Below are 12,515 nucleotides of genomic sequence, written 5' to 3'. Positions count from 1 at the left end.
AGAGGGGACATCCTTGTCTTGTTCCTGACCTTGGAGGAAAAGCTCTCAGTTTTTTTACCATTGAGTATGATGTCTGCTGTGGGTTTTTCATACTTGGCCTTTATTATGTTGAGGTATGTTCCCTCTAAACTTATTTTGTTGTGGGTTTTTAACATGAATGGATGTTGTACTTTGTCACATGCTTTTTCTGCATCTACTGAAATGATCATATAGTTTTTATACTTTCTCTTATTGATGTGAGGTATCCTATCACATTGATTGATTTGCAAATATTGAATCACCCTTGCAACCCAGGAATAAATCCCACTTGATCGTGGTGAATGATGTCTTTTTAATGTACTGTTGGATTTGGTTTGCTAGTATTTTTTGAGGATTTTTGCATCTATATTCATCAGAGATATTGGCCTGTAGCTCTCTCTCTCTCTCTTTTTAGGGTTTTTATGTGATTTCAATATCAGGGTAATGCTGGCCTCATAGAGTGAATTTGGAAGTTTTCCTTCCTCTTCTATTTTTTAGAATACCTTGAGAAGAATAAGTATTAGCTTTTCCTTAAATGTTTGGTAGAATTCACCTGTGAAGCCATCTGGTCCTGACTTTTATTTATTGGAAGTTTTTGGATTACTGATTCAATTTCATTGCTGGTAATTGGTCTGTTCAAATTTTCTGTTTCTTCTGATTCTGTTCTGGGAGGTTATATATTTCTAGAAATTTATCCAATTGTTGAGGTGCCTGGGTGGCTCAGTCATTAAGTGTCTGCCTTTGGCACAGGTCTTGATCCCACCCTGCACGGGGCTCCCTGCTCAGCAGGAAGCCTACTTCTCCCTCTCCCTCTGCCTGCTGCTTCCCCTACCTGAGCATTCTCTCTGTCAAATAAATAAAACAAAATCTTTATTTAAAAAAGGAAATGCATCTAATTGTTCTAGGTTGTCTAATTTGTTGGCATATAATTTTTCATAATATTCTCTTACAATTCTTTGTATTTCTGTGGTGTGGTTGTTAATTTCTCCTCTTTCATTTCTGATTTTGTCTATTTGAGTCCTCTTTCCTTTTTTTCGTTTTTTTGTTTTATGAGTCTGGCTAAAAGTTTATCAGTTTTGTTGATCTTTTCAAAGAACCAGCTTCTGGTTTTATTGATCTGTTCTATTGCGTTGGTTTGCTTTAGTTTCTACTTCAGTTATTTCTGCTCTCCTTTTATTATTTCCTTCCTTCTAGTGCTTCTGGGTTTTGTTTGTTGTTCCTTTTCCAGCTCCTTTAGGTTTAAGGTTAGGTTGTTTGAGATTTCTCTTGCTTCTTACTGTAGGCCTGTAGTGCTATAAACTTCCCTCTTACAACAGCTTTTGCTGCATCCTAAAGATTTTGGACTGTTGTGTTTTCATTTTCATTTGTTTCTATGTATTTTTTAATTTCCTTTTTGATTTCTTGTTTGATGCATTCATTGTTTAGTAGCATGTTATTTAGCCTCCATGTATATGTCCTCTTTCCAGATTTATTCTTGTGGTTGATTTCTAGTTTCATAGCAATGTGCTCAGAAAAGATGCACGGTGTGACTTCGATCTTTCTGAATTTGTTGAGGCTTGTTTTGTGGCCTAATATGTGATCTCTTCTGGAGAATGTTCCACATGCTCTTGAAAAGAATGTGTATTCTACTGTTTTAGGATGGCATGTTCTGATTATATCTGTGAAATCCATCTGCTCCAGTGTGTCATTCAAAGCTGTTTTCCTTGTTCATTTTCTGTTTGGATTATCTGTCAACTGATGTAAGTGGGGTGTTAAAGTCCCCTACTATTATTGTATTATTATCAATTACTTCCTCTATGTTTGTATCTGGGTGCTCCCCTAGATGTCCATCAACAGATGAATGGATAAAGAAGATGTGGTATATATATATACAATGGAATGCTACCCAGTCACCCCCCCCCCAAAAAAAACAGGAAATCTTGCCATTTGCAACAATGTGGATGGAACTAGAGAGTATTATGCTAAGTGAAATAAGTCAATCAGAGAAAGACAATTATCATATGATCTCCCTTATATGTGGAGTTTAAGAAACAAAACAGGATCATAGGGGAAGGGAGGGAAAAATAAAAGAAAATGAAATCAGAGAGGAAGACAAACCATAAGAGACTCTTAACTATAGGAAACAATCTGAGGGTTGCTGGAGGGGAGGGAGTTGGGGGGAATGGGGTAACTGGGTGATGGGCATTAAGGAGGGCATTTGATGGAATGAGCACTGGGTGTTGTATGCAACTGATGAATCACTGAATTCTACCTCTGAAACTAATCATACACTATATGTTAATTAATTGAAAAAAATCATACAAATTGAAAGAAAGAAAGAAAGAAAGAAAGAAAGAAAGAAAGAAAGAAAGAAAGAAAGAAAGAAAAGCACACCATTTGGTGGCTGTGCAGCAAGACCTCTGAGAAGCTACAAAGAAGGAGCCACCAGAGAACTAAAGGAAAAATCAGAGCAATAAAAGCCAGGAGAAGAGAATGCTCTGAGTCAGAGGGTTGGTCAACAGTATCAAATGCTTTTAAAGGTCTAAAGGATACTGAAAAAGGACACTAAAAGATTTGTGTGCTCCCATGTTGGATACAAACATACTTACAACTGTTACATCTTCTTGTTGGATTGTCCCCCTAATGATTATAAAGTGTCATTCTTTGTCTCTTGTTACAGTCTTTGCTTTAAAATCAATTTCTCCGATATAAGTATCGTTACCCTGGCTTTCTTTTCAAATCCATTTGCATGATAAATGCTTCCCCATCCCTTCACTTTCAATGTGCATGTGTCCTGGTCTGAAATGAGTCTCTTGTAGGCAGAATATAGATAGGTCTTGCTTTTCTACCTATTTCTTTACCCTATGCCTTTTGACTGGGGCATTTAGTCCATTTACATTCAAAGTAATTATTGATAGGTATGTATTTATTGCCATTTTGTTACTTGCTTTATGATTGGCTTTCTTTAGTAACATACTTGGGATTCCTTTGTCTTTATTTTTTGTGTATCTATTACTCGTTTTTAATTTTTGATTACCATTCAGTTTGTATATAACATGTTCTGTATATGGCAGTCTATGTTAAGTTGATGGTCACTTATGTTTGAACCCATCCTTTACTCCTCTCTCCCCACACCAGGTTTATGGTGTCACACTTTACATCCTTTTATTGTGTGAGTCTCTTGACTGATCTTTATGGGTATAGTTCTTTTTATTGCTTTTATGCTTCCTACTTCCCTTACTCTTGCTTGTGGTCTTTCCTTTCTGCTCCAGGAGTCCCCTCTAATATCTCTTGTAGGGCCAGGTTAGTGGTCATAAATTCCTTTAACTTTCATTTGTCTGGGAAACTCTTTTATCTCTCCTTCTATTCTGAATGATAGCTTTGCTGGATAGAATATTCTTGGCTGCAGATTTTTTCCTGTTAGCACTCTGAATAAATCATGCCACTCCCTTCCATCGAGGGCCACATTTCTTATAGACGCCAGCTCTGTACTACACTCACCTTTCCTCTTCAGTAGAGTCCAATTTCTCTTAACACTTATAGTAAGGATATTAAGGAAATGTCTTCTGCATCTGGCTGTCCCAGTGTCTGCTCGAACACAGACTGCTCAATATGGGCTTATCTTCTCAAAAGCGATTTCCCTCTGAAGTCTGTCTGCTTTTCACTAGCACTACTATTATCCCTATCAAACAGACTCAAAAGCTCACATTTGTCTTCAATTCTCTTTTTCTTTTTCCATTTGAAGCCCAGGAATCAATAAGCAACCAAGTCCTGCCAATGCTTCTGTCATGTCTACTGCATCCATTTATTGGGTTCCCTTTTTGTAACAGGCACTGGAGGTACAAAGATAAATAAGACACACCATGCTGCCAAAGAGCTCACCGTCAAGTGTCTCTTCTTTGACATTTTTATAGCGACCACTGATATTCTAGATGGTCGTCATTCTCCAGTACCTTTTTAGAGCCAGTCCCTGACTGTTCTGGCTTTCTTCAGTCTATTCACTCCCTCCTAAGACCCCAATTCACACAACATTTGATACGTTCCCTAAAATAATAAATGCATCATGTAATACCCTTGCAAGGAATATCTCCATGGGGTTCTGGTGTCTACAGGAAATCTGTGGACTCTACTCAGATCATCAGAGCTCTGTGTGTCCTGGGCTCACCGCTATCTACCTTCAGGTCTTCCCTTTAACCGAAGTACCTTTCAGTACAAGTTCCCTACTCCAGTGAAGCTGGTCCTGAAACTGATTGATGTTTACTCTGGGTCCCAAGACCCCCCCCCCCACCCCCGCCTTCTACTCATCCTCTGAGTCATGGTTCAGGTCCTGTCTCTTTCCACAAAATGTTTCAAGAAATTTTATATCCCACATTGACCATGCATAGATTACAGTATTTGTATAAAGCACGCATTTTGACACTAAATCATAAGTACTAAGAGGTTTTTTTTTTTTGTCTTTCCAAAGTGACTATAATTTCTTTGAGGTTTGTGTTTTTCTTGTGTACTCTCAGGTCTCCATTCATTTGAAATACATTTATTGAGGTCCTACTTTTGTGCCCTGCACTGTACCAGGCTGAGGGGGTCTACTGTGTTTTAACATAGTAAATCGCTAAACAGATATTTGTTGATAAACAAAATTCATCCCCTCTGCTAGCAAGCAGCATATTTAAGAAAAATAACTCTTAAAATCTGTCTTATTTTTAGATCATGTGGCCAAAGAAGTCCCATACTTCCCAATAGCCCCTCAGTGTCAACTGTTGGGAGTTTCAACAATCAGACTGGAGGTGGATTTGGAATATATTCACTTGCTCATATTCGTCAGAATTTAATGCACCTTTTGTAATTCCTGTTAAAAGGATATGATCACTTTTTAAGGGTCACATTTTGCTTTTCTTCAATTTGGTATAAAATGCTCACAAAGACAATGGAGAATTTGCCATCTTTAATAATAGGAGATGTTTCTATACTACCAGTTTTACAAATAAGCCAGAAACTCCCCAGATTTCACCAGCTGTATTAGTAAAAATTTAGGAAAGTGGGCAGCTTACTATTATTTAATTGCACAGACTTCTGTGGAGGGTGTACATAATTTAGTATACAAATATGCCCATAAAAAGAACATTACAATAAATACTCAAGTAAATAAATAAATGTCACCGTGGCTGTTCTCTTCTATGACAACAAACAATAAGTGTTACAGTCCCAGATGTTTATTTAAATTGGCCCTGGAGGGATAGATAGGCCATGGGTAATCAACATGGTTACTGATGGACTTTTTATACTGAGATGGTACTAAGGAGAAAATGGCCATTCTGTCTGCGTACCATCCATCTCGACGGCTTCAATGCAGCATAATTTGCCACAGTGACTCTCAAACAGCTTTGGGTTTGAAGAGACTCCTGATTTTTATCACAAAAAGAAAGAAAGAAAAAGAGGAAAAAAGAAGGAAAAAGCTTAAAAGAGGATTATGATTATTTTTTAATTGAACCAGACGCTGTGTGAAAATCTGCAGAGATCATGTACAGCTGAGAAGGAGGTTATCTTCTTCAAGAGAGGATTTGCTTTTGCTTCTATTGGACATCTGGGCTTAGGATAGATCTGAATCCCATTAAGGATGAACATGATTCAAATCTGGGCTTCACTCATTTAGAGAACTCATCTCTTCGAGGGATTGCTGGAAGCTCTGCTCAGCTTCTCTGCCTGTCAGCCATGCTTTTTATTCAGGAAGTTTATTGTGAGAAAAAGCAGCCTCAAATGCAGGGCTCACCTCCCTTGGCTTCCTTCTTCTTCTGGATTTTAGTCCTGAAAATTCTCCCTGCCTTGATAGCTTGCCAGTGCCCTCAAACAGTGCACTTTGCTTAGTGTACTTTGCTTATTTAGTATACTTTGTTTTTCTTGTATTATTTGCAGGAGGTCTGAGCTAAGGCAATTTCACAACTGGAAGGAGAAGCTCCTTTGCCCCTTGACCCCTGCACTGGTGACTGGTGTCACTACTCATTACGCTTTCTAGCTGATTATCTTGGACTAATCTTTAATAGCTCAATACTTCAATATCTCCCTCTTCCTCTTTTGTCTCTTCTACTCATGTAGAATAATCTCTCTAAAGCAGACTCTTTGGTCATTTGTTGACCCTGTGATCATTTAAGTTACAACAGCCCACGCAACTTTCTACCCAGTCTCCTGGTCACGGGGATCTCTCAAATCTAGTCTTGAGTAGGACTGTGTCTTAGTCCATCTGAGCTGCCATAACAGAAGAGTATCGACTGGAAATTATATAAACAACAGTTTGTTTTCACAGTTCTGCAGGCTGGAAAGTCCAAGATCAAGGTGCTGGCAGATCAGTTGTCTGGTGAGAGCCCACTTTCTGGTTTTCAGATGGCCATCTCTTGCTGTGTCCTCACACAGTGGAAGGGACAAGAGGGCAGTCTGGGATCTCTTACAAGGTCATCAGTTCCATTCATGAGGGCTCAGCCCTCATAAACTACACACCCCCAAAGGCTCCACCTCCAAACACTATCCCATTGGGAATTAGGTTTTTAATTTATGACTTTTGAGGGGACACATTCAGTCTATATCAGACTATGTAGCATAAAATATCCTGGAGGTTAAATACACAAGAATCCCTTTTCTTGCCCCGCACCCTGAAAGGTCCGTTAGGAAAGATGCTTAATGGTACCCTACAGGAAGTCAAGACATCCATGAGTCTACCCAACAGAGGGAAAATACTCACTTTGAGCTCTGACACAGTCAGGAAGTTCCTCTTTCATTCAATGGGAGCCAGCCTGAACCCCTCTCAAATTGGTGGCAGAATTAAAAGGCAGCTGGTCCAATGACCGGAGCATAAAGTGACTGAAGGTGGGACAGACAGAGCTGCAGCACTGTGTAAATAAGAGCTGCCTTCCCACAGTAAAGAAAGACAAGGAGCAGATACTTCTTAGAGAGTCTCTGGGGAAAGCGGGCTCTTTAAGAAGGTCTTCAAAAGACTTAAGGCTTAAGGTCTGAAAATCTGAACCAGTAAGGATAAAAACATGTTTCTGGACTGTAACATCATAAAATAACCCGACACTACAGAACATGGGCTAAGAGAAGCAGAGCAGTGTGGACCACGCAAGCACAGGGACACCTGGCCCGCTGCCCCGTACGACTGGGAGTAAGGGATCCCAGAGAAGTTTCCATGAACCCCTGTAGCGCAGTGTTGGGACACAAGTTCTTTCTGTCCTGGTGGGCTCCACGTTATGCAAGGACAGGACAGCTCTATAATCATCAGCTGATAACCTGGTCTTGTTAGGTTGCCAGCTCCTCCCCAGGTTATTAGCTGTAATTAGCTGCAACTCACACACCTGAATGTGGCTGGTGTTTCAAAGCTAACAAGAAACACTGGAAGGGAAAACACAGAAAGGAGCACGGTTTTTGTTTGGAAGTGATGGGACCCTGGATGACATTTTCCCTCTATGTTTTCCAAATGTTTCCTAACGCGGTCATATTTTATTTACAAAATAAATAAACAGCAAATACAAATGGTATAAAGAAGAAGCAATGTCCTCTAAAATTTCTTTTTTCAACTTAAGATTTTTGTAATGAATCCCAATAACAGAAATAAATGTCTATATAAGAGATAGGGACAGAGTGCCATGTGCCTCAGGAGGGGGTCTGAGGATTAAATCAATCTGATTGTCAGCTGGCCCCTTCTACTTTCCTTCAAACAACATGTTGTTTCCCATACAAAGCAAAAACACAAGACATTTTTTAATCTCATAATATTTATGAAAAAATTTTTTACCTAAAATTCTCATATTCTTCTTCTTGTCGTTTCCACGGACAGCTCTGTATATTTCTGATAATCTGAAGATAGTCACTCTCTAAATACCTAAAAGTCAAATGTCAGTAAAATTAGAAAACAGATCTCATATACTGTTGAACATACATATATGTGTCCTAAAGGACACTTTGAGAAACTGCTCATTTTAGCTCTCTAAATCTTTTCTGAAATAAGGTAATGTAGAAATAAGTTAATATCATACCCATTTTCAAACCGCTAGGAACATAAATTTGGAAAGAATTATGTTGATTTAGGAACGTGTAAATTGCACATATCATAAGTCAAGTCTAGTATTACAAATAAACCATGACAGCACCTCAATTCGCTTTCACATCTTACAGCCATTTCATTTTGCTATAACTCACTGACAGATACATTTCATAGATGTTTACCATAAATATATAGTTTATAATTTTTTATACTTCAAGTTGATTGATTTACCTTGGGATATATAGATAAAATTTCCCTAAAATAATCATCTTCAATTTTAATTCTGAATAATACACTAAAAAAAACAGATTAAGCTAAGAGAGATGTGTATGTATGTGTATATATATATATGCATAAAAAATCCACAGGCTCAGCAGTACAGTTTTGCAGGATCCCAGTCCCCAGTAAATCTCCTTCTATCTGAAATTTCACCGGTAAGTATTAATTCCTTTAATCACAGAATAGCCTTTAGTCTTTAAGGTTATCATTTCAAATGCAAGTACTGGGGCCCCTGGATGGCTTAGCTGGTTAAGCATCTGCCTGCCTTCAGCTCAGGTCATGATCCCAGGGTCCTGGTATAGAGCCCTGCATCAGGCTCCCTGCTCAGTGGAGAGCCTGGTTCTCCCTCTCCCTTTGTCCTCCCCACCCCCCATAGCTTGTGATTTCTCTCTCTTCCTCTTTAATAAATAAAATTTTCTAAAACATTTAAAAAATAAAACAAAGTGCAAGTACCCCTTTGTGTGAAAAAAAAAACCTTAAATTTTCTTTCAATTAATATCTTAGTCATTAGTTGCCTACTACTTGAGATGAAGGCTCTGCATTAAAGAGATGGAGTTTGTGTGGTGGGTGGAGAAGGGAGAGGACCATGAAAAATCCTGTCAGAAATCACTCCCGCATCTCCAAGCAGCAAAATTCAGAGCCTCCAAAACTTCACTCTGAAAGAGGTATTTGGGGGCACCTGGGTGGTGCAGTCATTAAGCGTCTGCCTTTGGCTCAGGGCGTGATCCCGGAGTCCTGGGATCGAGCCCCACATCAGGCTCCTCTGCTGAGAGCCTGCTTCTTCCTCTCCCACTCCCCCTGCCTGTGTTCCCTCTCTCACTGGCTGTCTCTGTCAAATATATAAATAAAATCTAAAAAAAAAAAAAAAAAAAAGTGGAAGAAGTATTTGTTATAGGTGGGGAAGGTCATCAACCAAGCAACTCCTCTCCCTCTGAAGTTTACCTACCTTTTGGGTATCTCTGTCTTCAATGGTACCACCAAAAATAAAAATATATATATATATATTTTTTCCTTGGCTGCTATTGGCCCAGCTAAGAAAATTTGAAAATCTTGAAAGACTGTTATATACTAAAGGAGAAGCAAAGCAAAAAGCTATCACAGGAGAGGTTAAAAAAAATAGTTTTACTTGTATAGAGGCTTCCAACCTTAACAGATTTACCTCATTCCTATGGGTCCTTAAGACTTGTCCTAGTATGCCAAGGAGTCTGAGAGATCTATATACTCTACTCCCAAAGCTTTGTCTAAATGTGACATTTCCTAGCTGGAGTAAATATTACCTGTCTCCACATGGTAGGAGAAACCCAGAGACTCTGCAAGACAGTGTTAAGCTCGAAAGAGAGAGAGAGAGAGAGAGAGAGAGAGAGAGAAAGAAAGAAAGAAAGAAAAGAAAAGAAAAGAAAAGAAAAGAAAAGAAAAGAAAAGAAAAGAAAAGAAAAGAAAAAGAAAAAGATATACACATTAGCAACCCACCCAAGGCTCTCTCAATTTCTGGCTCTTCAGCAGAGACATGACACGGTGCCTATGCTCTCCTGTCTGAAGAGTCTTGTCTACCACCAAGGCATCATTTTTAGTCCTTTCATCATATTTAAAACAGAACACTATGTGTATCAGGGTCTATCAGGCAAAGTAACAAAAGAATTGCTATCTCACAAAGCTCAATGAAAGAGAGAATGAAGAGAGAAGCAAATAGAAATATCTTCTCATTAAATCAATGAGAATTGCAACTGTATTTGAAGTCATCAAGATAAAACATAACATAAAAAGTACAGTAAGTATGAAATTACTATCCTCTTCTAAAAACTAAATGTGTCAGAGTTTGAAGTTTTCTAGCCATTTATCAGGTGAAAAAGAAATTAAATTTTTCATGATGTATAACTAAGACAGTAGGATTAGTGAACTTGAAGACAGAGCAGTAGAAACTATTGAAAATGATACATAAAAGATTGAGTGAAAAAGTTAAAATCATGCAGCAATGAGATAACCTCAAATGGCCTACTATATAGGAAATTCTGACCCTAGAAAGACAGAAAAGACATGGTTTTTCCAAAAATTTATGATGGCAAATTTTCCAAATGAGAACTATAACCCATAGATCCAAAAAGCTCAACAAACTGAAAATACAAGAGACATTAAAACAGAAAAAGAAAAAAAAAAAGAGGGGTGCCTGGGTGGCTCAGTCAGTTAAGCATCTGTCTTCGGCTCAGGTCATGATCCTGGGGTCCTGGGATTGAGCCCCATGTAGGGCTCCCTACTAAATGGGGAGTCTGCTTCTTCCTCTCCCTCTGTCCTCACCCCCCACTCATGTTCTCTCTCTCTCTCTCAAATAAATACATGAATAAATCTCTTTTTAAAAAGTAGAGAAAAGAAACATTACATACATAGAAACAAAGACACAGCAGACTTGTCAGAACCAATGCAAATCAGAAGGCATGGAACAATACCATTAAAATAAAGAACATCATTTAGGGGGATTGTCAACCTAGATTTCTACAGTCGGCAAACCTTTCAAACAATGAGGGCAAAACAGAGACTTTTTCAGACATACAAAGGCTGAAAGAATTCATACCAGTAAACCCGCAGTAAAAGGAATGATAACAGAATCCTTCAGGTGGAAGAAAAGGAAACCAGAGAAATCTGGATCGATACAAAGTAACGAAGAACACTAGAAATGGTAAATATGTAAATATACACAAAAGACTTTTTCTTCTTTTTCTACATCTCTTTAATAAATAATTGACTGTTTAAAGTAAATATAGTAATAATATATCAGGGAGTTTATAACATATGTAGAAATCAATGCCTTACAACTATAGAACAAAGGCCAGAAAGGGGAATGATATAAATCACTTTGAAAGCAGACTGCAATGACAAAAAGATATATACAGTTGACCTTTAAACAACACAGGGGTTAGTGCTCCCGACCCCCTGTGCAGTCAAAAATCCACATATAACTTTTGACTCTGAAAAAATGTAATTACCACTAGTCTACCATTGACCAGAAGCCTTACCAATAATATAAACAGCCAATTAAGACATATTTTGTATGTTAATTTGTATGTATTATATACTGTATTCTTACAATAGGGTAAGCTAGAGAAAAGACAAAGTTATTCAGAAAGTCATAAGAAAGAGAAAAAATACATTTATAGTACTATAGTATAAAAAATCCACGTATAAGTGGACCCATGCAGTTCAAACACATTTTGTTTAAGGGAAAACTGTACTGTTCACTTAAAGCAATCAGTAAAAATAAAGCCATAAAGAGTGATGATGTAATCATAAAATACTCAACCAAAAGAAAGCAGGAAAAGGAAAAGGAACAATGGGGCAGGCAAATAGAAAATAACATGGTGGTAGATTTAAACCCAACCATATGAATAATCACATTTAATGTAAATAATGTAAACATATCAATTAAAAGGCAGAGAATGTCATCTTGGATTTTAAATAAGCAGGAACCAACCACATATTATTTACAAAATAAGCATTTCATATAAATAAACAAGTTAAAAGTAAAAAAGTGAGAAAAGATATACAATAATAGAACTAATTAAAACAAAGCTAGAGTGTCTATGTTCATATCAGACAAAGTAGTTTTTTGAGCAAGAAATATTACCATGAAAAAAATAGGGTGAGAGATGAAATTTATAAGAGAAAGAGATGGATGAAATAAAAAGCTGTTTTGTTTTAAAAATAAAGTTGAAAAACTTATTGTCACATTGCTCAGGTAAAAAACAGACACAAATGAACAAGATGAGACCAATGTCAGAGATGGCAGCACTAAGGGTCCTGCAGACATAAAAATATAATAACAACTTTATGCCAAAGAATTTGACAACTTGGACACAATGGACATATTTGTTGAATGACACAAACTACAAAGGTCTCTCAAGAAGAAATAGAGGTCAGAATCAGAGGCAGATGTAAGTAACCACAGAAAAGTGTTCAGAGAGATGCAACATTGCTAGCTTTGGAGGTGGAGTTAATATATAGAACAGTTCTGGTTCAAGATGGTGACACAGAAAGATCCTGAACTCACCTAAGACACAGAGTCTACAGCTACATATGCAACAATTTCCTCTTTAAAAAAACAAAAAAACAAACTAAACTAAAGCCTGGCTGAGTAACAACTACACATTGTGGGGTGCCTGGGTGGCTCAGTCGGTTGGGCGTCTGCCTTCAGCTCGGGTCATAATTCCAGAAGATAGAG

The 12,515-nt window shown here is 37.8% G+C and overlaps 1 protein-coding gene across 1 annotated transcript in view; it reads right to left on the bottom strand.

Moving 5' to 3' along the window:
- Positions 1-12,515, bottom strand: part of ST8SIA6 (ST8 alpha-N-acetyl-neuraminide alpha-2,8-sialyltransferase 6) — a 135,948-nt gene that overhangs the window by 37,980 nt on the left and 85,453 nt on the right. The window contains exon 5 of the mRNA XM_026478998.3: positions 7,778-7,864. Within this exon, the coding sequence (XP_026334783.2) occupies positions 7,778-7,864 (87 nt within the window). The remainder of the gene's footprint in view (positions 1-7,777; positions 7,865-12,515) is intronic.

Source organism: Ursus arctos, unplaced genomic scaffold (assembly GCF_023065955.2).
Source record: "Ursus arctos isolate Adak ecotype North America unplaced genomic scaffold, UrsArc2.0 scaffold_30, whole genome shotgun sequence".
Lineage (NCBI taxonomy): Eukaryota > Metazoa > Chordata > Mammalia > Carnivora > Ursidae > Ursus > Ursus arctos.
Note: the sequence above shows the minus strand (reverse complement) of the source record. Positions and strands in the feature narration are given on the sequence as shown.